This window comes from Sceloporus occidentalis, unplaced genomic scaffold (genome assembly GCF_023333645.1).
Source record: "Sceloporus occidentalis isolate IW3139 unplaced genomic scaffold, rSceOcc1.0.p SCAF_246, whole genome shotgun sequence".
Lineage (NCBI taxonomy): Eukaryota > Metazoa > Chordata > Lepidosauria > Squamata > Phrynosomatidae > Sceloporus > Sceloporus occidentalis.
Genome location: NW_028317226.1, coordinates 204,545 through 232,461, shown reverse-complemented (window position 1 = coordinate 232,461; position 27,917 = coordinate 204,545). Strand labels below are relative to the sequence as shown.

Here is a 27,917-nt window from a genome sequence, read left to right as displayed (position 1 = left end):
CTATCCAGGGATAAGGATATAAGGTATAATTCTATCCAGGGATAAGATCACAGGCACATAGGGTTCACACATATTATTCTATTGATGCGAGGAAGACCTTCATGACTACATCCCTTACTGTTCCAATTGCTGATTTAAAGAATTCATATAAAGGACATCTCAGTCTTATTTTTCTCGTTATATACATACATACATTAGCCAGCAGCAGACTGGCAAGCCTTAGAGCAGCACACAGGATCTTGGCTCCCGGAACGGGTTACTGCCTGCAGGCATTCCAACCAGCAATGCGTCTTTGCAAGCATTCTGCATGCAGTACTGCTGGAGCTCTGCTGCTGCCTGTGACACCTGTAAACAGACACACGTGTAAATGGTTAATAATAGCTTTATCTATTAAATACAGTAAAAAGTTCCTGCAAACTATACTTTTCCACGGGCACTACTACAAAATCCGTGCAGGCATTCTTTAGTTATAAATTCACTCAACTAATCCTCTGGGACCTCTAAAGAGGTAAATACATCTCTGCAAGTACACATCTCCATCAAGGCCAGAGACTGTATAGAGAGTATTCAGATGAATCCCTCTATGCATTTTGATGAAAGGGTAAAATAAAAGGTGAGACTTAGCTATCATAAGCATAACATTATGGTCTATAGACATATGAGAATATTCGTCCTAAGTTATACATGGCACCATATATAGTGTAGTATTTTAACCACAATGTATAACTTTAAACTATGTTTAATATTTAACATGACATTTAATAACTGAATTGCACACTGTTTATACAAATCTGAGAAGCAATATATTTTTCCTATGGTAAAATGCATATGGAATCACTTTGGATTACTTTATACAGTAAAACTATTCTAAACACAATTCTTAGTTCCAGTAAACATTGCTCAGAGATGGTTCTTGGAATTTGTTTCTCTAATCTACGCCAGGCCAGGCCAATGCTGGCTGTACATCACAGAACCAGCAGTCCGACCAACAGATGGCCTGTAACCAGTGTTCCCTCTAAGCTGTACGCTTGTGCGCGCAAACATAGCTTTTTTAGAGAGCGCACATGTCCAAAAATTGTGCGCACAACAGTTTTTCCCAAAAAAAGAAAAAAATAATATATTTTTTTTAAACTTTATGCGGTGCGGATATTGTGTGCACAAAATTTTTGCTCTGTGAAACTTTTTGCACAAGAGAAATTTTATGCGCACGCCAACTAAGAAAAATTAGATGGAACATTGCCTGTAACCTCTCTAATGGATCTTGTATTATTTATTGACTTATATAGCATCATCATACATATCCTCAAATAGTGAATCATGTAAGAATTTGGACTTAAAGGATGTTCTCTACTAGGTAGGTTTTAACTACCAAGTTACTACACTGGGCTATTCTTCTGATACCTCCAACGGTTCTGCTGTACTGTGTGAAAGGACATTTTCTGTTGGCTGATGTAGGTTTTAGAACTTGGCAGGAACCCAATAGTGTCATGTCCCCTATAAGTTCATCACAGTGAAGTTGACTTTCAAGTTGTCCACAATACCTTGAGATCATGCAAGTGCATGAATATCAGACATGATATGAATAAGATCTTTATCCTTCAATTGTTACCCACTGGGATGTCAACTGGCACCTCGTGTTTCCCGGTTAATTTTATTATGTACTATGATACAATGCAAATTTCCCCTCTGATACTGTACTCCTTTATCATATTTTACTGTATTGATGTGCATTATGTAACCTATTTTGCATCATAAGTCAGGTACCATTCTTTTGAAGGTATTTCAGTTCAGACCATGGGGGTCTTGATGCAACAGAGAAGCTTACCAAACAAAAGGTGTGGTAGATATCACCTACTCTGGTGAATGTGACACTAGATACAATGTGCCAAGTGTGTAGTAATCGGCACTATGCATTATGCAGGGCCAGCCCAGCCTTAACAGAAGCTTATTGGGGATGGCCCTTTCCAATGAATAGTGAAGTCAACAACTCACTTGAAAACCCTTCGCTTTAGTGAATAACAATAATTCATAGAAAATAGAGCCTACCTGAAGCAACGTTCAATGATCCATGCACATTCCCATGTGACTAGTTATATATTAAAATGGGAACTCTCAGCAATGTCTGTAACCATTTGTATGAGATTCAAATCAGTTTCAAAAAAATATTGCTTTCTTTTTGAACAGTTCTAGTTTTTGTATAAACACAATATATAACTGCCTGTGTGTGTTTAGTAGATTGAGCTGTGATAACAGAACTAAACACCAGACAAACACCCTGACTCCTTATACTACCAGTGGTATGCAGTAGAGGGCCACATCAATGGTTTTTATATATATATAAATATAAGAGAGAGAGAGAGAGAGAGATAAATTGTGGTTCTAAAAAATAAAAAGAATTTAAAAAGCGCCCCTTACTAAAAAAAAAATATATATATACACACACACCGGTATATATATATATATATATATATATATATATATATATATATATATATATATATATATATAGTTGTTGCATTGTTCTCAGTGTGGTATGGCTCAAAATCCCTTTGGGGATCCCTTGTACATTTTTTCCGATTTATATTCAATTGTTATCCCTTTTAGTTCTAGTTCGCCTCGTCTTGATCGGTTTGTGCTGATTACAATGTGTTTGGCAAGCAGGACTACACAGCACTGCATTCCAGATTACAATAATTGCAATCAGCCAGCAGGGGGAGCAATGGGAGAGCCCAGGAGGGTCTTGAACGTCTAGTGGTTATCAGCAGTGACGCCTACTGGACGGGAATGCCCGATATCATAATCGGGGCATTCCTTGAATGATAGTGTACCGGCTCTCAGAGAGAGCACTGTTATTCACCAAGCAGGGCTCCATAGCACTGCACTGCAGATTACAATAATTGCATTCAGCAAGCAGGGGGAGCAATGGGAGAGCCCAGCCGGGTCTTGAACTTCTTGTGCAGGGGTGTCCAAGTTTTTTCTGCAGTGGGCCACATCAGAATTGTAAAAGTGCGAGGGCCGCACTCATTTTTCACTGTGAGAAAATATGGGCTTTAATAAAATATGCAGATTAAAATAAAGTAAACGACACAAAACCTTTACTTTTCCTCTCGCTGATTTCTGTGCCTAGAAAGTTTTGTGACTGCAAATTCAGGATTCAGGATAATTAAAAATGAAATTGTTCTCTGAAATTATTCTAGCGATGCACCAAAATGAAAATTCTGGACCAAAACCGAAAATTCAGGGTTCACTTAGCCGAAACTGAAAATGACCCCCCACCTTTAAAAATAATAATAAAAAACACTTGCTTTTAATAAAAGTAAGTAACTAAAATTGGACAAAAAAAATTCAACAATATGACTTGGCATTATAGGAGTGTGATGCTGTTAGCAATCACACTCCTATCATACCCAGGCAACCAGTAAACGCTGGAACCTAGGCATGATGGGACTGTGATTGCTAACAGCAATCACACTCCTATCATGCCAAGTCAGCCAGTACATGCTGGTACAGGGTGGCTGTAAGTTATGTGCAGACCCCATACTGCTGGCAGCATCAATACACATGGGGGGCAGCTAGCCAGGTTTCAGCATGTACTGGTTGACTTGGCATGATTGGAGTGTGATTGCTAACAGCAATCACAGGCCCATCATGCCTAGATTCCATCACTTAGACATCCATGCTATCACACACACACTCATTCATTCATATATATACTCATTCACTCAAAAAGCCCCCCCCCCTTACCTGCACCGCAGCTCTCGATGCCGCTCACAGACTTCAGCAGGGGGTGCGGCCTCCCTCTGCGTTCACTTGTACTGCAAAGAGGAAGCAGGACTGGAGCAGAGTCATGTGGGTTCCACTTCCTCTGTGCAGTACAAAAGACCCTTCCACAGGTAAGCAGCAGGGCTCTTGTGATCCCTGGCTGCCGATCTTGCACGGGCCACATATTGGACGCCCCTGTTTTAGTGGTTATCAGCAGTCACACCTACCGGAAAGAAATGCCTGATCAACTAAAGTAAGGGAATGATAGTGTACTGGCTCTCAGGGCGAGCACTGTTACATCAGTCGGCCTGATCTTCCGTGTAGCCACTGCAACAAAGTCAGGACATACCTGCATGTCCTAACGGGCTTCTTGCCACAAGTTTTAAGGACGTACCTGTACATCCTAGGGGGACTGAACGGGTTGATTTGGATACCCAGGATAAAATTTATACACACATTCACACAAAGATTTGTAGCCGTTTTCCACTGCATTACACGGCTTCCACTTATCCGACATAGGCGCGCATTATAGATGCTGAAGAAAACCTCCTTGCTAGTTTCCACTGAAACTGAAAGCCTTGATCTGAAGTGAAAGCTGCACTGGGCTGAACATTGATATGGGAGCAGCGATAAGTCTTTGAATAATGAGCATGTGTATCTATTTTATCCTGTGGGAGTATCCTGATTAAGTTCTCCTTTATATATATTTTTTATATATATTGTGATGTCCTTTTAGGGATCTTTACTGAAGAACTGGCAGAAGTTATATTGGACACTATAGCTACACACTTATCACAACAATGCTTTGAATCTATATCCTCCTAAGGATCATTACTGTAAGAACATTATGAAATAGGATTAAAATACTCATTTGATATTTTATTTTGGATCAGTTCTTTTGTGTTTAACGCTTTCAGCACTGGGAGTTTTCTTTGTATTTTTGTAATGTTTTGCGCAGAAGCTTCTCTGGCGGATGTTTTCTATATTGTTTTTTTCTCTAGCTCTTCTTTGTTTCAGTTTACCGATCTAGGTAGAACTTTACAGTTTCAGCTCTGCAGGCATGGTCAGAATTTCTCCATATTATATTTGCATCCAAATGCAATTATATTAGAATGCAAGCTTGGTTAAGCAGAACATGGCCACGCAAGTGTAAGCTCTGCAGTCAGAGATCACATTTTATACAGTAAATACATACAGCAGTAGGCAGGCAAACAGTTCACTGCTGATCCAGGGAGAAAACCGATCGCCATATTTGGGGTCAGGAAAATATTTTTTTCCCCTTATGAAATATAATCGGCTGGAGTTTCATTTGGGGTTTCTCTTTGCCTTCCTCTGGATCAGCCCAATAGCAAATTTAAGGATAGCATCAATCTTTGGACAGCAGTTATTCTGCCACAGAACAAACAAAAAATAATAAATATAAAATCATTGTTGTGTTCCTGATGTATTTTATGTTACAGGGAAAATGAGAGGGGACTAAACAATAAAGACAGGATAATCCGCATGGACAACAGGTTAAAATAACTGAATACTGCAGGAAAGATAAAAACAATGTTAAAACTCCCAGGTCGCCAACAAGTTTTGCATGGCTGTAAGAAAAGAGAATAATGGCCTCTTAGAGTAGCTGCAGCACACAGCTCTCTCCCTAAATTTTTCACACCAATTTTAGCTGCGTGAAGCAGCAAATTAGTGGTGACAAAAACACTCCCACTGAAGTCAATTGTTCTTTCTGCATATGCTAACAGACCTACTGAAAGGCTCATGCTAAGCACTGCTGGAGCTGACTGGTGGTGTGTATGGTGTGTGTGTGTGTGTGTGTGTGTGTGTGTGTACACAGTGGCATAAAAGAGATGTATTCGACTTTTCCCTTTATAGAAAAAGAGAGGATCCCTTTCCCAGCATGTGCCATTTTAGAATGTTATTTGTGAAATGGTCTATAGAGCCGCTTTGCCCCTCCAGCTCCACTGCATCTACCATGTATCAGGCTACTGTGTGATTGGCTTATTCAATCCTGAACCCAGTTGTAGGGGCGCATGTGAATGAATTCTTCCGAACCCTCTGTACTTGCATATGCCCGACAATAATGCCTAATGTCAGAGGCAGTGTTAGAAGCATAAGTAATTATTATAATGACGGTTTGTGTCAATGATCTCTGGAACAAAATACTCACAAATGCCCCTTTAATACGGTCATTGGAAGGATTGTTCAGTCGGATTATAGATGTCATGTGGTTGTGTTGCTGACAAGCCACGGGTAATATTAATAGTAAAAACAGCTTACCAATGTACTACTTAAAATCATATGTGCCCTTCACCAGTTTACCCATTATCTTTATATTCCTATCCCAGCATTAAACATAGCAGTAGCTAAATGTGGAATAGCACAAAAAATATATATTGGGTGCCAAGAACGAGTTAGACACAGTGGAATAAACTTTGAGATCCAGTATGACTCATTTATCAAAGACTTAAGCGTACCCAAGATGATACTGTTTCCCAGGCAAAGCCAAAAATAGTTAAATCCTGGCAACAAAAACTTGGGGGGGGGGGGGGATTCAATTGACTTTAAAGTGTTTTGTGGTCAGAACCAGCCTAATCCATGACTCGTCTTTTTTCTGTTTTAGCCTTAATTACAATGGCCAATGCCAGGAGACTGGAAGATGTCTAATTAAATACAGACAAAAAAAGGCGTAGTTGCCTTTTGACTTCACGCTGGCATTAAACCACCTCTGTTAATACATATCTTTAGCCTGGGTGCTGGTTACTTACATAGGAAACACCTCCTAGTTGCTGGATAAATATTATAAGTAAAAGATTGAGGCAGCAACAAATATTCCAACTAGTACATGTATTAAAATTAAGATTTTAGGTTCACTACGGTTTCAGTAAATCAAGAAAAATTAACAGACTTTTGGGGGATAAACGGAGAGTTTTTATTAAGATGCACTGGGGGAAGTCATACCTGGGAATTCTCCGGACTCGACCCATAGTCTCAGCGTGAAGTGCTGCTTCCCCTGGGACCACTACCTGCCCAACTCCGCTCCCACTGCATTATATATGGAGTTAGCCCCACCCCCTTCTGAAGCCACTCCCTCAGAAGAGGCAGCCCGGCCTGGGAAGTTCCCAGGTACGCAAGACGTATATAAAGTGATTTGCTATGAGTGGTGCAATCAGATGTGCATGCCATTGGTTGCTATGGTGATTGGTTACGTTTTACAGCTTTGCACCAGAAATTCTCTGTATAGATAACCGCAATGAATTTCTGTGTAGTCGCATATACATATGAGTGCATCTTCAGTGAGATAAGGAGAAATGCTTGTTTAACCCCTTGATGACAATTGCCGGTCCGGGCACGTCACCGAAAATCGTGACGATTATGACAATTGACGTGCCAGGACCGGCACGTCTTTAAACGGGTGAAAAAATCGATCCGTGATCGATTTTTTCACTCAAACGGTGTTGCTCTAATGCCTCGACATCGAGGCATTGAGCAACACCAAAAAAAACATTCCCGGCCCCCCCCGATCGCTCCTAGGAGCAAATAAAAAAACATGTTTGAAAGACTGCACGTCTTTCAAACATGGCGGCGCCCGCCGCCGAAAAACGGGTTTAGGAAGCGATCGCGAGTCGCTTCCTTTGCTTAGCTGGTGTTGCTAAGATTCCTCAGTATCGAGGCATCTTTGCAACACCTGTTTAGCAAAGGAAGCGACTCGCGATCGCTTCCTAAATGCTCAACTTACCTTCCCGGTGCCGGCGTCTTCGAAACACATGCGGTGTTTCAAGATGGCGGCGCCCATCAAGCCGGGGGCGGAGCCTGCTGTCATCATCGGGGGGGGGGGGGTGTTGCTGGATGTCATGGACATCCAGTGAATAACACCCCTAGTGGTCAGATCACTCATAAGAGTGATCATGATCTGATAAATCAAAGGCAATGTTTTCTAAACATTGCCTTTGATCAGTATTGGATCTGCCTCCCTCCTTCACTTGCTTCTAGTGAGGGAGAGAGACAGATCAGTGTGTTTTTAGGTATTCTCAATAATATATATTATTATTGATCCAAAGGCTCTTATAAGAGCCACCCATTTAATATTAACCCCTTCATTGCCATTGATCACTGCATAAACAGTGATCTTGCATAGTGGCAATTGTTTTTGGGGTTCTTTTTTTTACATTTTTTTTTACTTTTTATTTTTTTTTGTACTTTTTTTTAGGGTTTTTTTAATTTTTTTTATTAGAGCCATTAACCCTTTCCTTCCCTACTATTTTTGCTGCAATTGTTGCCATGCAGCGGTATACGGCTGAGGAGGCATGTTCCAAATTTGGCCCTTTTGCCCCCAAACAATCTGACAAACCCATGCATGTGGGGTATCAATGTACTCAGGAGATGTTGCTGAACACATATCGTGTTGTGTGACAGTGACATATACCAGGAGCTGTAATTTTACACCTGAAGTACAAAGTATGTTTAAAAAACAGCAAAAACAATTACTATCACAAACTTTGACAAGGGTTGGTGGTAGGATTAGTGCATGGAAAGGGTTAAACTATCAGCATCTAAAATACCCTGGGGTGTCTAGTTTTCAAAAATATATGGTTTGGTGGGGTAAATTTAATTTGCTGGCTTCAAAGATGCCCCAAATACCACATGGAGACAGAATTACCAGATTCAGAGAAAAATGGTTTTGAAATAGCAAAACGCTACTTGTACTTATTGCCCCATAACGTGTAGAAGAAAGCAAAAAAACATAAAAACATTGGGTATTTCTAAACTCGGGACAAATAGTAGAATCTATTTAGCAGGTTTTTTCAGTAGTTTTTTATGATGAATAAAAGATTTTTCAAATAAAAGTGAGAAATTTTTTTTTTTTTTCAATTTTTCGTCATATTTTATTATTTTTATTATAGAAAATTACATCATATATAAAAAATTATGGTGTCTGAAGAAAGCCCTTCTTGTCCTGAAAAAAACTATATATAACTTGTGTGGGTTTAGTAAATGGGTTAAGAGAAAATTACAGCTAAACACAAACACAGCAGAAACGATAAAACAGCCATTGTCACGAAGGGTACAAAAAATAGAATCAGCCTTTGTCACGAAGGGGTTAAACTCCAGTCATTAGCATAAATTTTGTTAAGATCTAACAAACGTTCCCAATTCAGCATCAAAAAAATGCACACAAAATTTAAAGATCTTCCTTGAACCCGGCTTAAAATCACTCAAGGGAGCCAGAGGTCTGTTAACCCCTTCAATCCCAGGGGTTTTTGGTACCTCAAAGCCCAGAGCAATGTTGCCATTTTTGGGGTATGTCGGTTTAGCGATGATTCTCTTTTCCTGTGAATAGTGTACCCATATAAACTATATATTGTTTTTTTAAAGAGAGATAGAGCTTTCATTTGATACCATAGTTGGATGAATAGCTGAACATTTTGAATGAGAAATTTAGTAAAAACTAGCGAAGATTAGAAAATTAAACTAATTTTTTTTTACATTTTCCCTCTGAATCCTCACAAAATTAGGTAAAGTGATGGAAAATCCCCTCCAAGTTTATCAATTCAGGTGTCCTGATTTCAGAAATACCTAATTTATATAGATTTTCCAGACTTTCCCAGCACCAGGGAGCATAATATAAGGTGTATAATTTTTATGCCTATGGCTTAACGGGTTTGGGGGTTGTGAACGGGGGCAGGAGGGTTATACTGGCTAGATGTTATGCTAGGGCAATGGGAAGTAAGGTTTTTTAATAATTTTATATATATTTTTTTTAATTTACACAGAAATGGTTAGAGGTCCTCCTAGGGACCTCCTGGACATGCCAGTGATGTCACAATGGCATCACAGCTCACATTATAATTTTTTTTTGTATTATATATATTATTATTTTAATGATTTATTTAATATTATTTTTTAAATGAATTAACTTTTTTTTTTTTCTGCTTTTCTCTTTCAGGACGGGAGGGGGAGTGAGAGAGATGGTTTCTCACTCCCCTCCCCGCGATCCCCCTGCACCGATCACACTGTGATCTCTGTGCAGGTCCTCACAGACCTGCATAGAGATCGCAGCGTCTCTGTGCCTCATCGGAGGGCAGGATATCCCCGCAGGTGATGACCTTCCGGGTTATGTCAGCAGTGACTTAACCCGGAAGGGAATGCCCGATCGCGCGTTTGCAACTGTGCGATCGGGCACTTTCAACAGTAACAGCTTACCGGCTTTCATGCCGGAAGCTGTTACGGGAGATCGGGCAGCAGAAAGCCGGCGATGCCGGCTTCTGCTGCCAGGGGGGAGTCCAGGCTGTCAAACAACAGCCTGGTCTCCCGTGCAGCGGCAGGGATGTGTCCCTGACACTGCACGAAGGGCTGGACGTACCGGGACGTCCATAGGGGTTTCTTTGTGGGCATTTTTTGGACGTCCCGGTACGTCTATAGGGGAATGAAGGGGTTAAAGACCTCCGATACCGCTCCCTTGCGATCCGCGCGGCAACAGCTGCTGTGCGCCGGGGTTTGTTGTCAGATCCCGGCGCACAACACTGAAGCCGCGCCCACCGCTGTCCGTGCCCTCTGAACCGGAAGAAGACAGAAGAACTGAAGAAGAGGAGCAAAGAGGAGGAAAAGGAGCTGTAAGGAGAAAAGAGGAAAGGTAGGAAATCATAGAGTGAGAGTGGATTGGTATATGTGTGGATTGGTATGCGTGTGGATTAGTGTATGTGTGGATTGGTAAGTGTGTGAGAGTGATGGGTGTTATGCTGTACCATTTCCAATGAATTTTTCATTTTATAATTATGCTCTAAAGTACATCATAACTCCCATCACTCTATACTGTTCCATACAGTGGCAGAGCTGGGAGACAGAGGCCTTGCAGCCCCACAGCAGGACTCCTGAAAGGTAAGTGAACTTCAAAGAGGGAGAGGGTAGATAGTTAGGAGGGGGTAGATAGGGAGAAGGGGGTGAGACGGGGGATAGGGGGTAGATAGGGAGAAGGGAGTGAGAAGGGGTAGATAGGACAGAAGGGAGTGAGAAGGGGTAGATAGGGCAATCATACTCCTATCATGCCAAGTCTGCGAGTATATCCTGGGATCTGGGTATGCCTGGGCATGATAGGAATGTGATTGCTGTTAACAATTATATATATATATATATATATATATGTTAATATTGTTATTTAATTGTTTTGTCCTATTTTGGTGTGTTACTAACTTTTTTTTTATGGTGGGGGGGGGGTCATATTCGGTTTCGGCCAGGTAAGTGCTGCATTTTCGGTTTCAGTCCAGAATTCGTTTCGGTGCATCCCTACTACTAATGAAGTGGCAGGCCTACACCACATCAATGCTTGGCTTAGTATATAGTGATAGGAGTTATGCTGCACTATTGTCAATGTCTGGCTCAATATATAGTGATAGGAATTACGCTGTACCACCGTCAATGTGTGCCTCAGTATATAGTGATAGGTGTTTTGCTGTACCACCGTCAATGTCCGCCTCAGTATATAATGATAACAGTAATGCTGTACCACCTTCAGTGTCTGCGCCGGTATATAACAGTAGAAGCTATGCAGTTTTAAAGTGTATGTGGGGGGGGGTGGTGCCACATACAGGATCCGCTCCAGGTGCCAAATTCTCTAGGTACGCCCCTGCCTATTTCTATTGTTTCTGTACACATTAGTGTGATTTTGTGGGCAGTAGAACAAGGTAGGAGGTGCATCTGGGAAGGAAACTGAGCGTGAGGCATTTGGGTCTTTCCTAAAAGAGAAACTTGGGAAGTATGATACACCGACAATGTAATTAATCATATAGATTCTACATAGTGCCTGCAGCATACAGAATACAACAACATTGGAACCGACTGCTATTCCCAGCGTTACGTGACACGGAAAGCCATCCAACGGGACACAATGAAGTATCCAGAAGCAGACTTTTGACTATTTTTGGGCACAATATTTCACGAGGTGGGAACGTCTACACCACCCACACACCTTGCCGTAGAACATTAACATACATAGCCGGTGGCATTAAACTAATTAAATATGAGCAGGGAAACTATGTGTTTAATTACGTTTTCCTTTCTCCTGACTAAAAATGTTATGAAAATTACTGTCACATTTCTTCCACATTCACACGTAAAAGGTGCTGGCCCAGTCAGGCAAAACATTAGTAGAAAATTATTCATTTTAGGCCTTTGCCCTGAAAGAAAACTATTGTTTTCTAGTTTTGTTTTTTTTTTTTTAATGGGACCAACCTCTGAATGCCTGCTTTTGTGTCCCATGAAAATTAAGCCTTCCTGAAAAAAAAATATTTCCGTGAACATTTAATAGTACTTGGACTGATATTTCTAATGCTGGGTTTAGTTACAAAAGTGTTAAGGTCCACAGAGTAAATGGAACAGCACCTTCAACCTGCTGCCATGTTTGTTGTTACCATGTATGTGATGCATGTATGTGATGCACTGAATGGCTGCCATCTTGTGTGGAAGTCTCTTGTGTTTAACACGCAAGATTTATTGTCATACCTGTGAACTCTACATGTTTTGCCCGGAGACTCTGTGCAAAGCGCCGATTCTCCGGGTCACTACGGGGGCTCTCTGAGGCACAGGAGCGGCTTTACAGCACGTACCACTCATCACCCACTTTCCCTCCATCAATAGCGCGTGTCCCGCGGCGACAGCAGGATCGCCCACCGACATCAGCAAGATTACCCACCAACATCCCACAAAGGCAGGCTACCGGTGGCCGGAGCCAAAAAGTTCCCAGGTATGGCTATTGTGGGGTCAGGTGGCAATCTGATCCCGGCTACCAACAATACTGTATAAAGTTTTCATTGGGTGAAGTGTAAGCCGTTTATAAGGTTTTTCCCCTATATCTAACTATAACAGGGCTATGAAAATTGGCCTCTGGGGTAAGTTGTGTCCTGACCCCAGGCACTCAAAGCGTGTGAAAAGGGCTTTCCTGCCACTAATTGGCCACCTTAATCAGTGACAAGGATCACCCGATGATGGAGGAGGAGGAGGACTGCATCTTCTGTCAGGTAAATACTTCAATTTTTTTCCCCATTTTGGAAGAAATGCATATATACCTACAGAGAACTTTCATATCTATTCTTCTATTGTGGGGTGACTGGGACCTTAGACTGAGCCCTCAAATCTCAATTTGGAGTCGCAACAAAGTAAAATGAAGTTACACACCTTTGACAATCGTGACTTCCCACAGGGTCATCAAACCAAACCCACCAATGTTTTTGTTTGCAGGATCAAAGTGACGGAGTCATATAAATATATGTTATAAAACATATAAGTGCATTCAATATCTCAAAAAGTCAGCAGGTTGCTCTTTTCGGTATGAAGCAAACACACGTTGGAAAGTAAGCAGCCGCGCACAAGCCCCAGGTAGGCTGTTTTGTGGTAAGGACTACCCTAGTATGCTACATCACTGGCAGAGCTGGGCATGCGCACAGAGAATTAAGTTTGTGAAAAGCAGGATAGGTTGGCAAAAGCTGGACTGTCACGCACAAAGCGGGACAGTTGGTAGGCATGCATCTACACGATCAATTTTAATGCGATGCTGATATATCCTCGCCTTTAATGAAACGTGAATGTGTGTCATTAACATTAGTCTGGCAAAGCAGATGGCAGCCTGTTCTTCCTACAATGCGATCCCAATCAATAGATGTCACAGCGCAGAAGGGAAGCGGTCGATAAATAGAGTCATGCATTTTTCCAGCACCCACAGCCTGGAGGATGGACTTTGGGAACAATTAGGGAATTGTGTTAACCAAAATAAAGGGATTCAAAGCATGAGCATGTGAGGCTGCCATCATAATTCAGAGCACAGATCGGTACCGTAAACACAGAACTTAATGGCAGTCAAGAACCATTCGGCTCATCTAATCTGCCTGTATTTCATAGATACATTACATCTGACCATCTAGTTTTACACTCTGACCTCTTGTTCTAATAATCTCCTCCTTTAAAATAAACTTCCCTCCTGTCCTCTGTTAAGTCAACCCATTTACCTCCAGATATTTAACAATCCTATTGTTTAGCACAGCTTCCATGAATTTCCCAACTACTAGAGTAAGACTTACTGGTCTGTAGTTAGCAGCATCCTCCCTGCTCCCTTTTTGGGAAGTGGTAATACAATTGCCTGCGTCTAATCAATTAGAAGAACTACTGTCAATAGTAACCGGTTCAATAAGCCTGCTAATGGTTTTGCCTGGACAACTGGTCACTTTTGTTTTCTTTATGAGTGTCCTGGGGATGCGATAAAAAGATAAAAGGGGACTGGAGACTCGAAAGCGATCAAAAAATAAAATCCAGGGAGAGGTAGATATTTAATGGAAACGGGGAATGCAGAATCATTTCTTCCTTGATGGTTCTGCTACTAACCTGCACTATTACAAGCGAGATGGGGCAGGGCAATTTCCCAGGGTGTCAATCAATTATTGTGAGTGGGATGCGAGGGCTCTAACAAGATCTTCCATATTCTTAAAGGTGCTGTTCCACTTACTCTGCGGAGTTTAGCACTTTTCTCAATGCATCATTAGAATGCCCAAGCCTTTGGCAGAACTCATTTTTTTATCATGTTAGTGTTTGCTTCATTCTTCATTTTTGCTGGGAACACTTTTTATGTGACTGGATGCTGCCACAGATAAAGAAAAAAAAAAAAGAGATTCTTAAACGCTACTGTGCTGTTTTTATGCGATTAGGATAAAATAATAAAATGGCATACCTGCCTATGTTTATTTGTTTACCATACTATAGGGTGCAAATGATATCTTGAAACAGCGGCTTTAAAAAAGGCTGGGCCCCTGTATGGGAAGGAAGGAGAGGGGGGAAAAATAAAGCTCATATAAAAACTGACAGTATCTCATCTAGACAGAGCTCTGGTCCGGTCCTAAGTCTTTTTAAGTCTTTCACAAGCACGGTGGGGTCACATAACGTGACGTTTAATGACCCCAAGATAAAAGCGCAGCTACTTGCAGAGAGTGGGCAGCTAAAAGGAAGAGCACCAAGCAAGGAGTTTGAGAGAGCGATCTGTGGGGTAGGACTCTCTGTATATTTATTATTATTATTATTATTATTATCCTTTATTTATATAGCGCCAACAGTTTACGCAGCGCTTAATACAATACATAAATTCAAGTGTAAGTGTGTGCACTCTTATGTGTGTGTATGTAAGCGTGTATACTAGAATGTCAGTTAAGTACTGGTGGGGACAAGGATCCACTTAGCTCTACCTGCTTAAGTTAGCATGTACAAAACATAATATTGTTATATTTAAAGTTATATTTATGTCATTTTAATCCAACTTATCTAGAGGAAAATATTACTAGTGTGGGATTCGGAGAATAAGTTATATCGACTGCCAGTGAACATGGGACAGTAAAGCTGGTATTGTTATGTGACGGTGATCCTAGCCATCAGACCACTAGAGATAGCATGAATAATACAAAAGATCAGGATAGAGAAGCAGCTCCCTGCTTAACCCTCTGGGTGAAAGTAACCTTTTAATGCTATCCTGTACCAACATAGAAACACAGAAGCATAGCAGGTTACAGCACATAAGAACTCATGCATATTTAAATCCCCTCACTGTATTAACAGCCAACACTTCTGCTGGGAGGCTGCTCCACTTATCTAACACCCTCTTAGTAAAGTAAACCTTTCCTGACATTACATATAATGTAACAGTTGGGGGGAAAACCCTATTGTCCAAGCAAAGCACCACGTGGGAAATGGGGAGGAAAGGGTTAACGCACAGTTCATTTAGCAGTATACTTTTTATATCTCTTTAACCCTTTATACCTAGGACAAAGCCAATGTGTGTCAAACATCCCACTGGCACTCAGACTGTAAAAACAAACCAACTGGTCGTCAAAAAAGGAGTTACAAGGAACTCGTGAATCTCCAAAAGTTGCAGGGCTCCATTAACCCCACCACTGCCAGGAAGGATGTGAAGAGGACTGTCTCTCATCTTAAAGACATAAAAGCAGGTCCCCCTCATGGTGCATCACTGAGTTTTGTTACCTTGATCCTCTCCACACTAGCTTCCAGCTTCAGCTGCTCCACCAGTCTCTGCATAGCACTCAAGCTGGAGTTTGAAGACATCTCCTTCGACAACAGGCTGTGCTTTCTGCTTTAGGTGATCCCTGGACAGATCTGGGCAGGAAATGAGCTCACAGGCTGCTAAACTAAAACTCCAGCCCTCCTACCCATCCAGCAGCCAGAGACAGCTTCCAGGATCTATCTGCCTGCCTGCCGATGGGGCTTACTCAGGGCGCCATCTACAGGCAGAACTCTGAGAAGCAGCCAGTAGTCACTTCCCAGCATCTTACCACTGATTCATGTTTGGGAAAGTGTATGTCTTTCTTTCTGCATCAATACTTACTGGGATGGAGATGTAGACCGGCCATTGTTAAATTAAATGTGCACTTCCACCTACTCTACCGAATTAATCAGAGGCATTGTTCTTAGCGCTGTTGAACGGCTGAACCCATTGCATTGTTTAAGGGGACACTTTAATGGATAGCTGCGAGGTCCCTGTAATTTCCATGGTGTCCTCCCTCTCCATGCACGCCATATACTTACCGCAAGTCACATGCGGCGCTGGCAGCCATCCCATTGATTTCATAGGGTACTTTAATATGCATTATTTAGCATGGTGGGCAGCAGGCTCAGACAAGCCATCTTGCACACCAGGTAAATGTCTGCCCCAACAGCAGACTTTAAGGTGCTGTCATTTCATTGATTTGTCTATACATTATGAAGCGCCAACCCCAGTGCGCTTCTGCTACAAAAGTAGCTTAGTGATTTTTTTTTTTAATCTTCCCATTGAACTACGCATTCTACGGGGCCAGCTCAGTTAAGAAAGGACAGCCCTCTATAATGCATAGTGAATTCATGAAGTTGAAACCACAACTGTCTAGCAAATACTCTATATACTACAAATCCCCACTTTACTGAATTTTTTTTTTTTTTTAATACACCACCACATGTACAATGGGAATAAAAAAAACCCACGACCCCTTAAAATGCTTGATCAAGGAGGCCACAGATTGCATTTTTTTTTCCAGACAGACAGCTTCTGCAGTGAAATCAGGGAGTTTAACGCCACTTTAAGGTCTACCACCAAGTCTTTTAAAAGGCTCCATAACCTTACTGCTGGCGGATGAGGTTAAACTTACACTTTGCTTAATTTAACTAGACTGTAAGGAATATAAACGGTAACAATGTATTTTTTTTAAATGTAGACATCGTTTTCTAACTTAAGTGATCAGTTGACAAATGTTGTTCTCAAGGACCTGAACATTTAGAGCTTGTGATACCCACCATGTATACACACACCACTCTTTAAATAACCCTGATCTCTGTAAAATTATACGGAGCTACAGGGGTAAGGTTACCATTATTTGGAGGGCGCATCAAACTTACTACTTTTTACCACTTCCACATCGTATATAACCTCACAAAAGGAAATAAACTACTCATTCAAGTTTATACATCTCCCAAAATGCACTCTTGAGGCGGTAGACAGCAACGTGTAAACAAACAGCTGATGGTAGCCACGGCTGTGGGGCACAGAGGCTAGTGTATAATTGTATTTAGGGGCTATGTGAGCTATACCTGGCTTGATAATTATTATTATCCTTTATTTATATAGCGCCAACCGTTTACGCAGCGCTTAATACAATACAATAATGAATATATAACTCTTTCAGCATATGGACCAGTGGTTTAGGGCTGTATTAAAACTGCCCCATATACATTCTTCAATCCTTCAGAGCCAGCATGTCACATCCAAAGGGCTAGCTAATTCAGATGCCAAAAAAGCTCCCATGAATTAAATTATGTTTTAACTAAGAAGTACAAATACCAGCACATACAGTTTAAGGGCTCTGAAAAGCCTCTGCATTCTTATGTGCATTGTACATGACACCGTCAAATCACATCCACTAAACACAGATGACCTCATTACAAAATCAAACACTGGATGTCAGAAATGATGTGATCAATTCTGAACATGTGACCAGCAACAGCAATAAGGGGGGGGGGGCTGTCGTTGCAGCATTCATATATGTAAATACATACACATAGCCTGTGCTTTTTGCTTGGGAATTGGTGTTTTAACGACCTCTAATTAAAAGTAAACAGTTTGCTGCAAGTTAATAAGCAGGCAGAGACACCATCATGGCAGGAATAACCATGCAGATGCTGAGAACATGAAGTTATGACGGCTGCTCCCACATAAAGGGGGCTTCTAATACATATTTTAACCTGTAAAGAACATGTTTATCTAGTGGACAGAACTCTTCATAGTAGGATTTTTGAAAATTACACATTTGCATTATGTGTGGAAGGGATGGTTTAACCCCTTAAGAAAACAATTGTCAACTCTGCCTTTTTCAACCATCAAGATATATATGCATAATTAAAAAAACAGTTTTCTTGGTGTTCCAGAAAAGGCACCAGCCAGATCATTTATTAAAAATCTATACGAAAGAATAAAAACAGACATTTGTATCAGTTAATTGTTCTTGAGTTTTAGGCGACTGCAGATATATATTTAAAAAAAAAATCTCAATTTGATGAAAATAATCTAGCAGCATAACAATTCAGTCATCTGCAAATGTCAGTCTTCCGGGTCCCTCATTCTTCATCCATCTTCGATACCTCTTCCACCTGGGGTCCAAAGCCATTTTCTGCTTCATTTCTTCTTCCTGCTCTAGTTTGTATGCCTGTTGAAAAATATGGAAGTTAGCGCCACCAAGATCTTCTACATTATGTACGTCTACATAACAGTACTTGTGACCTTCATTTGATTGACAGAGTGCTTACTAAATGTATAACAGTGTGAAAAGTCACGCTAATCTATACTGTATATTCATCACATGAAAACATGTTCTCTCGTTTACACTTAATAGTAATTACAGCATGATACAAAGTTAAACACAAAGCTGTAGAATCTCATGCACAGTGTTGAAAATACACACAGATACAGCTGTTCCCTGCTATCTTATTGGAAAGAGATCTGGCATTTTTAACGCTCTCACTTACTTCGTAGTTTTCTTTTAGCCACAGCTGCTGCTCGAGAAACTGCTTTTTGCGATGATCCTCCAAGCTGTCGAACTGTGTCTGTGAGATCTTCATGTTTTTCCGGATGAGGTATAATTTTTCCGTTTCGCCATACTCTTCGCCTTTAATGTTAAATGTATATATCCACCAGATATACCAGGAGATATAGGTGAACAGGTAGTAGGGGAAGAGCACTATTTGGAACAATAGTATATCATAGATCTGTGGCTTCTGATAACCACCTTTAATGTCTATTTTGTTCTTTATGATGTCCCTGATCACCTCCTCCTCCTCCTGTCGGATTTCTTCTTTCGACCTCTTAGCCTTGCCCTTTTCTTTGGTTCGGTTGAGGAGGCCTTGCTGCCGTGCTATTTCAGCGGCTTGGATTCTGTATTTTGGCACCGTCACTAGGTAGTTAATGGCATCGTTGTAGCTGCTCCACCAACTGTAGAACTAAATATGTAACAACATTAATGAAAACAGAAGGCATAAAAAGTTTAAAATGTTAATACACCAAAGAGCTATTGCACAATGATTTCAGGTATGCACAGTTGTTGCCATAGTAACAATCCAATCTATAGGATGAAATATTTTTGGGGAATCATTTCAACATTTGGTCTAAGCGAAGTGGCATCTTATCCATACAGTACAACAGGAGTCCTTTATTGGCATGGATCTTCTCCAGTAGAACATGACAAGTTTGGCTTCAAAGCATTTGAAACTCGATGAGCGTTTCGTCATTCCCAGTTATGCTTCTATGTACAGAATTTAACAGTATCTGGCCGGACAACCTAAAAACACTATCTGCTGAAAATCAGCCTCGCTCCTGGAGGCATAACTTGGACAAGTGCGTTGTCAAGGAAACAAGACCGTGCCAGTAATAGTCAGGGCTTAATGGACCATATAGTGTGTCTACCAGAAAATAATATATTGATATCATAAAATCTATTTTATCATACATAAAATATGGGAGAATGTAATAAAGGGTCCCAGTTATGAAGATTTTGGTGTATTTTTAATTATTGTATTTAGATACAGTACTGTCAAAATAGCTAGATATATAAAAGCCAGCATGCATTGTTGATGTTATGATATATCAAAATACCGGGGCGCAAAGACATGTGGGGAAAAATAAAAATAATATAGTGTAATAAAATCTCAATAAAATCTAATATATATATATTTTTAAATTTGAGTTTTTATTACACTATATTATTTTTATTTTTCCCCACATGTCTTTGCGCCCCGGTATTTTGATATATCGTTCCTGTTAACACTTATGAGGAGTGTTGTTCTCGGGCAGCAGCAGGACCTGTAGGGTATTTATAATAATTTTTATAATCTTTAGTATTCACCAGTTTGTGGAGGTGTCTCTTTTTTGTTTTCTATTGTTGATGTTATACCTGATGGTTCTACTGGTACAGTGTCCAGCTGCCCCAATTCCTCTTGTTTGGGCTCACTGAACACACAAAGGTTTGCAAATATATCACAACGGTGTAACTATAACGCATGACACATATATGCTGTGATCAGCCACCCACATCTTTTTAACAGAAGGCTTCTTATGGCATTCTAACACTGGGCCAAGCAATGATTCCCCCTTAAGTAACTGGTTGGTAGAGTGTATAATTATATATATATATATATATATATATATATATATATATATATATATATATATATACACAGTAGCGTACCTAGCGGGGGGCGGTCCGCACCGGGTACCGCTCATCAGGGGGGGGCCAACTTGCCGGCACCCGGCACCCCTCCAGAGACGGACAGTAATGTCCGCCGCTGGAGGAGAAGGCTCGCAAGGGAGGTCTGTTAAAGACCGCTCCCTCGCGATCCATGCGGCAACTGCTGTTGTGCGCCGGGGTTTGTTTTCAGATCCCGGCGCACAACACTGAAGCCGCGCCCACCGCCGTCCGTGCCCTCTGACCCAGAAGAAGACAGAAGAAGAGGAGCGAAGAAGACAGAAGAAGAGGAAGAAAATGAGCTTACTGCTGTAAGAAGAAAAGAGGAAAGGTAGGAAATCATTCAGTGAGAGTGGATTGGTATGTGTGGAATCTGTGGATTGGTATGTGTGGAATCTGTGGATTGGTATGTGTGGAATCTGTGGATTGGTATGTGTGGAATCTGTGGATTGGTAAGTGTGTGAGAGTGATGGGTGTTATGCTGTACCATTTCCAGTGTCTTTTTCATTATATAATTATGCTCTAAAGTACATCATAACTCCCATCACTCTATACTGTTCCATACAGTGGCAGAGCTGGGAGACAGAGGCCTTGCACCCCCACCGCAGGACTCCTGAAAGGTAAGTGAACTTCAAAGGGGGGAGAGGGTAGATAGGGAGAAGGGAGTGAGACGGGGGGATAGGGGGTAGATAGGGAGAAGGGAGTGAGAAGGGATAGATAGGGCAGAAGGGGGTGAGAATGGGTAGATAGGGAGAAAGGAGGGTAGCAAGAATATTGAAATAAAGAGTCAGAATGAGAGAGTGAAAATGAATGGATTAATGTGTGGATGAATTGTTTGAATGAGTGAGAGAATTAATGAATTTGTGAGAATGCATCAATGAATGTGTAAATAATTTGTGTGAAAGACTAAATGATTGTGTGAATGAAAGTGAATTAGTGAGTGACTGTAAAAGTGTGTGTGTTAATCATAGGTGTATAGTTGATTTGTCAAAAAGGCAAAGATGGTAACGGCAGGGTGTTTATGGGACAAAGATGGCACAGGTAGCGTGTTTATGGGACAAAGATGGCGTACACTCGGCTGTTTGGGAACAATGCTGACTCATGCTGGGCTGTTTGGGGGCAAAGATGGCACGTCCTATGTGTGTAATTTGGGTGCTGGTCAGGTTCTATGTGGGCAATGTGGACGCTGTTTTTTTGGAGTTATTAAAGAAAGCACTATTATATGTTCAGTAAATGTTATTTAAACGTATTTATTTTACTTATAAGTTATTAATTTATTTTTTCAGATTTCTTGTTGTTTACAGTTGACATACAGTTTACAAATTGGTGCAATAAATATTCTTAACATAATTTTGTAGATGTCTTTACATTTGGTGGGGGGGGGGTGCCACTTACAGGATCCGCCCCGGGTGCCAAATACTCTAGGTACGCCCCTGTATATGTATGTATGTATATATATATATATATATATATATATATATATATATATATATATATAAATATTATACACTCTACACTCTACACACACATTACCTGAAAGATGGAGATTGCACACACTGTAACCAGGACCACTATCCTAACATCCACCTTTGGCGTCAGCTGCCTGCTGTAGTAACGATAATAATGTCTGTAGTGCTCTTCGGGATGATCCAACATGTAATCATAGTCCTTACGAGTCTCGTCATCCTAGGGAAAAGAAATAAATATCAGCTATTACAATATCATATAATAAACAAAACTTCCAGTAGCCGAGGGGTTACATAAAGCATGCTCTGATATGGATTACAAATAAGTACTGTATAATCAAGAATTAACTTTAACTAAACGTTTTAATCAGTTATTTGGCATTTATATAACATGTAACACAATAGGTAAGTTTCAGAAACTCCAGCAAGGCCCTTCTTTGGTTTCTGTAAGCCCACTTTGCTATGTGATGTACTAATGTCCTGCTAGCCCATTGTACAGTGCTGCCAAGCACGAGGCTAGAGAGATCAATAACGGGTAACGTCTCAAATAACAACACAGCGCTACAGAATAAGACGGCGCTATACAAATCAATTAATGATCAGCTGCAGGTATCAAGACAGATGATTCAGAAATAATGTCAATTAACAAGGATTCCTTGGTGTGTAGGATAACATTTAGGCTATTAATGCAGCTTTACAAATGACTACTTATTAAGTGGGGGGACAGAAAATCCTGATTTCCACCCTGTCCCCACCAGCCATTCCCTCCAGCGTGTTCGCCCACTGCCAGTCACTACACATAAACCTGTAAAACCTGTAAACCTGATAAATATCCAGGGCCGGCCTTAGGTTTTTTTAAACTTTATTTAACATCATTCATGTTAAATAAAGTTAAAAAAACAACGATGCTTTAATCTAAGTCCCGGGCAGGGGCGCCGTTGCTCGTGAAGTTCTCAGTAGTTTGAAGGGGCAGAGGGGGGGGTAGTTTGAAGGGGCAGAGGGGGGGGGTAGAGTGAAGGGGCAGAGAGGGGGGGTAGAGTGAAGGGGCAGAGAGGGGGGGGTAGTTTGAAGGGGCAGAGAGGGGGGGGTAGTTTGAAGGGGCAGAGAGGGGGGGGTAGTTTGAAGGGGCAGAGAGGGGGGGGTAGTTTGAAGGGGCAGAGAGGGGGGGGTAGTTTGAAGGGGCAGAGAGGGGGGGGTAGTTTGAAGGGGCAGAGAGGGGGGGTAGTTTGAAGGGGCAGAGAGGGGGGGGTAGTTTGAAGGGGCAGAGGGGGGGGGTAGTTTGAAGGGGCAGAGGGGGGGGGGTAGTTTGAAGGGGCAGAGAGGGGGGGTAGTTTGAAGGGGCAGAGAGGGGGGGGTAGTTTGAAGGGGCAGAGGGGGGGGGGGTAGTTTGAAGGGGCAGTTTGAAGGGGCAGAGAGGGGGGGTAGTTTGAAGGGGCAGAGAGGGGGGGGTAGTTTGAAGGGGCAGAGAGGGGGGGGTAGTTTGAAGGGGCAGAGAGGGGGGGGTAGTTTGAAGGGGCAGAGAGGGGGGGGTAGTTTGAAGGGGCAGAGAGGGGGGGGTAGTTTGAAGGGGCAGAGAGGGGGGGGTAGTTTGAAGGGGCAGAGAGGGGGGGGTAGTTTGAAGGGGCAGAGAGGGGGGGGTAGTTTGAAGGGGCAGAGAGGGGGGGTAGTTTGAAGGGGCAGAGAGGGGGGGTAGTTTGAAGGGGCAGAGAGGGGGGGTAGTTTGAAGGGGCAGAGAGGGGGGGTAGTTTGAAGGGGCAGAGAGGGGGGGTAGTTTGAAGGGGCAGAGGGGGGGGGTAGTTTGAAGGGGCAGAGGGGGGGGGTAGTTTGAAGGGGCAGTTTGAAGGGGCAGAGAGGGGGGGGGTAGTTTGAAGGGGCAGAGAGGGGGGGGTAGTTTGAAGGGGCAGAGGGGGGGGGTAGTTTGAAGGGGCAGAGGGGGGGGGTAGTTTGAAGGGGCAGAGGGGGGGGGGTAGTTTGAAGGGGCAGAGAGGGGGGGGGTAGTTTGAAGGGGCAGAGAGGGGGGGGGTAGTTTGAAGGGGCAGAGAGGGGGGGGGTAGTTTGAAGGGGCAGAGAGGGGGGGTAGTTTGAAGGGGCAGAGAGGGGGGGTAGATTGAAGGGGCAGAGAGGGGGGGGGGTAGATTGAAGGGGCAGAGAGGGGGGGGGGTAGATTGAAGGGGCAGAGAGGGGGGGGGTAGATTGAAGGGGCAGAGAGGGGGGGGGTAGATTGAAGGGGCAGAGAGGGGGGGGGTAGTTTGAAGGGGCAGAGAGGGGGGGGTAGTTTGAAGGGGCAGAGAGGGGGGGGTAGTTTGAAGGGGCAGAGAGGGGGGGGTAGTTTGAAGGGGCAGAGAGGGGGGGGTAGTTTGAAGGGGCAGAGAGGGGGGGGTAGTTTGAAGGGGCAGAGAGGGGGGGGTAGTTTGAAGGGGCAGAGAGGGGGGGGTAGTTTGAAGGGGCAGAGAGGGGGGGTAGTTTGAAGGGGCAGAGAGGGGGGGTAGTTTGAAGGGGCAGAGAGGGGGGGTAGTTTGAAGGGGCAGAGAGGGGGGGTAGTTTGAAGGGGCAGAGAGGGGGGGTAGTTTGAAGGGGCAGAGAGGGGGGGTAGTTTGAAGGGGCAGAGAGGGGGGTAGTTTGAAGGGGCAGAGAGGGGGGGTAGTTTGAAGGGGCAGAGAGGGGGGGTAGTTTGAAGGGGCAGAGAGGGGGGGTAGTTTGAAGGGGCAGAGAGGGGGGGTAGTTTGAAGGGGCAGAGAGGGGGGGTAGTTTGAAGGGGCAGAGAGGGGGGGTAGTTTGAAGGGGCAGAGAGGGGGGGTAGTTTGAAGGGGCAGAGAGGGGGGGGTAGTTTGAAGGGGCAGAGAGGGGGGGTAGTTTGAAGGGGCAGAGAGGGGGGGTAGTTTGAAGGGGCAGAGAGGGGGGGTAGTTTGAAGGGGCAGAGAGGGGGGGTAGTTTGAAGGGGCAGAGAGGGGGGGTAGTTTGAAGGGGCAGAGAGGGGGGGTAGTTTGAAGGGGCAGAGAGGGGGGGGTAGTTTGAAGGGGCAGAGAGGGGGGGGTAGTTTGAAGGGGCAGAGAGGGGGGGTAGTTTGAAGGGGCAGAGAGGGGGGGTAGTTTGAAGGGGCAGAGAGGGGGGGGTAGTTTGAAGGGGCAGAGAGGGGGGGGTAGTTTGAAGGGGCAGAGAGGGGGGGGTAGTTTGAAGGGGCAGAGAGGGGGGGTAGTTTGAAGGGGCAGAGAGGGGGGGTAGTTTGAAGGGGCAGAGAGGGGGGGTAGTTTGAAGGGGCAGAGAGGGGGGGTAGTTTGAAGGGGCAGAGAGGGGGGGTAGTTTGAAGGGGCAGAGAGGGGGGGTAGTTTGAAGGGGCAGAGAGGGGGGGTAGTTTGAAGGGGCAGAGAGGGGGGGTAGTTTGAAGGGGCAGAGAGGGGGGGTAGTTTGAAGGGGCAGAGAGGGGGGGTAGTTTGAAGGGGCAGAGAGGGGGGGTAGTTTGAAGGGGCAGAGAGGGGGGGGTAGTTTGAAGGGGCAGAGAGGGGGGGTAGTTTGAAGGGGCAGAGAGGGGGGGTAGTTTGAAGGGGCAGAGAGGGGGGGTAGTTTGAAGGGGCAGAGAGGGGGGGGTAGTTTGAAGGGGCAGAGAGGGGGGGTAGTTTGAAGGGGCAGAGAGGGGGGGTAGTTTGAAGGGGCAGAGAGGGGGGGTAGTTTGAAGGGGCAGAGAGGGGGGGTAGTTTGAAGGGGCAGAGAGGGGGGGTAGTTTGAAGGGGCAGAGGGGGGGGGGTAGTTTGAAGGGGCAGAGGGGGGGGGGTAGTTTGAAGGGGCAGAGGGGGGGGGTAGTTTGAAGGGGCAGAGGGGGGGTAGTTTGAAGGGGCAGAGGGGGGGTAGTTTGAAGGGGCAGAGGGGGGGTAGTTTGAAGGGGCAGAGGGGGGGTAGTTTGAAGGGGCAGAGGGGGGGGTAGTTTGAAGGGGCAGAGGGGGGGGGTAGTTTGAAGGGGCAGAGGGGGGGGTAGTTTGAAGGGGCAGAGGGGGGGGGTAGTTTGAAGGGGCAGAGGGGGGGGTAGTTTGAAGGGGCAGAGGGGGGGGTAGTTTGAAGGGGCAGAGGGGGGGTAGTTTGAAGGGGCAGAGGGGGGGTAGTTTGAAGGGGCAGAGGGGGGGGGTAGTTTGAAGGGGCAGAGGGGGGGGGTAGTTTGAAGGGGCAGAGAGGGGGTGTAGTTTGAAGGGGGAGAGAGGGGGGGGTAGTTTGAAGGGGGAGAGAGGGGGGGTAGTTTGAAGGGGCAGAGAGGGGGGGGCGCCACAAAGCCTAAGGCCGGCTCTGCCTGTATCCCACGCATAAGCATTACTACTATCGTTTCAAAGAGCGCCAACATACACCGGAGTGCAGCACACACCAGCTCATCTTGTCCTCTATCCCCGTTTTCATATTAATTTGTGATTTAGGCGGCCCCGCCGTACTTTGTAGCGCTAAACCCCCTACTTCCAAACACTCACTTTTAACGTCTCGTAGGCGGTAGCCACCAGCAGGAATTTCTCGTGTGCCTCGTCACGGGATTCTCCGGGCCGGTATTTGTCCGGGTGGTACTTTCTGGCCAGCTGCCGGTACGCTCGGGCGATTTCCGGCTTACTGGCCTCTCTGCTCACCCCCAACACATCATAGCACACCTGATGGCCGCAGTACAGACCTTCTGTCAGAGCAGACGTCTGGCCGGCCAGCATCAGCAGCCCCAAGCTGATGAGGAAGAGAGGCCGGAGGGACATGGAGGGCCCGGGAAGGAGGAGAGGGATACTGTAAACCGCCCCCTCCACCTTCCCCGGGTCCGCCATGTCAGCAGCTGCTTCATCGGATGAAACGTAACACGGGAGGCGGAGTAACAGTTATCACATAACTTTATTAAAAGCGCCATCACGCCGACTAGCTCCACAGCCAATCGTAGGCGTACACTCGGACATCTAGCCAATGGCAGCCATACACATCCACACTTAGCCAATAGAGTGCTCAAACCCGACGTGTCGCAACGTGCAGTACGAGGAGTATACGATATGTGGCATCCAAGAGCCTCACTGCAAGTCCTGTGACCCTGTGCCGATATTCTAAATTAGCTGAGCACCATGGGAGTTGTAGTTCACAGCGGACATACTGTAGTGAGGGAGCTTTGGAACCTCTCAGTACGTCCTGAAGGATTCTGGGACGCTGCCCTGTAGCGTTTTGGCGGCGGTTCTATACATTACATACAAAGTTGGTTACTTCGGCATGTTCGGTTTCGCCCACTTAAATATTATAGGGTGTTGTAAGAGTTACAGTGCTCTGGAGCCCAATATAGGATCATTACAAACCCACTAAAAAACACCATAGAGAAGTAATGATGCTGACGTTGGCATGAAGAAGTCATTATAAATCTACCATAATAATATTTTTGTACAAAACATTTAATGCAACACATCCGCGCTGCATATACACTGACAAACGTGTCTAAAGTAAGAAGCGGCATGAATTTACAGAAGGTTTGAATAAGTGACAAGATTATGAGGGGTTAAAATCAATTGGGCCATCAACATTACGCTACAGCTATGACTGGTCCGCTCCCCAACATAACACCCAGCTGATTCCAGCCTGGCACAAAAGCTTTTTACCCTGGCCAGTGTGCCAACCCCCAGCATACAATGGGTAACTCGGAGGGTTAAAGCTACTGGGCCACCCACATTACCATACTGTAATGAAGGATCCAATACCTTACATTAAGTGAAGCAGATTCCAGCCTTGTCCATAAAAATGGTGCCCAGAATGCCAACCCCCTGGTTTCATATATTACGAGTGTAGGTTTTGGGCCCTGGAGTGGAGCACTTGGAGAGTAGGGTGGACCAGAACTCCACTCCGCATTTTGGATGTTGCTAGGAGACGGGTGCCGACCCTGAGGAGTCCAGTTCCTGTGTGCCGGCACCCTGGTTTACCTCACCTGTAAGAGATAATTAATTACAGGTGG

The 27,917-nt window shown here is 44.0% G+C and overlaps 2 protein-coding genes across 2 annotated transcripts; both read right to left on the bottom strand.

Moving 5' to 3' along the window:
• Positions 1-219: 219 nt before the first annotated feature.
• On the bottom strand, positions 220-15,855 carry LOC149276121 (guanine nucleotide-binding protein G(I)/G(S)/G(O) subunit gamma-10). Its single transcript, XM_089503875.1, has 2 exons — positions 15,775-15,855; positions 220-345 (listed from the first exon to the last, which is right to left on the bottom strand). Exons 1-2 carry the CDS (start codon positions 15,853-15,855, stop codon positions 220-222), a joined length of 207 nt encoding a protein of 68 aa, XP_089360001.1.
• A 2,504-nt stretch (positions 15,856-18,359) lies between these two features.
• Positions 18,360-26,694, bottom strand: LOC149276120 (dnaJ homolog subfamily C member 25-like). Its single transcript, XM_089503874.1, has 4 exons — positions 26,428-26,694; positions 22,047-22,199; positions 18,802-19,272; positions 18,360-18,482 (listed from the first exon to the last, which is right to left on the bottom strand). The coding sequence occupies exons 1-4, from the start codon at positions 26,692-26,694 to the stop codon at positions 18,360-18,362; spliced, it is 1,014 nt and encodes a 337-aa protein (XP_089360000.1).
• Between the last annotated feature and the right edge of the window lie 1,223 nt (positions 26,695-27,917).

Bases quoted from the DNA above. Each gene is read 5' to 3' on its own strand.
- LOC149276121 (XM_089503875.1), bottom strand. From the start codon at position 15,855: ATGTCTTCAAACTCCAGCTTGAGTGCTATGCAGAGACTGGTGGAGCAG. The intron at 346-15,774 runs GTAACAAAACTC...GTCTGTTTACAG, and splicing joins CTAGTGTGGAGAGGATCAAG to GTGTCACAGGCAGCAGCAGA.
- LOC149276120 (XM_089503874.1), bottom strand. From the start codon at position 26,694: ATGTCCCTCCGGCCTCTCTTCCTCATCAGCTTGGGGCTGCTGATGCTG. The intron at 22,200-26,427 runs GTGAGTGTTTGG...TCTTTTCCCTAG, and splicing joins CCGCCTACGAGACGTTAAAA to GATGACGAGACTCGTAAGGA. The intron at 19,273-22,046 runs GTAATGTGTGTG...TTACATATTTAG, and splicing joins GTGCAATCTCCATCTTTCAG to TTCTACAGTTGGTGGAGCAG.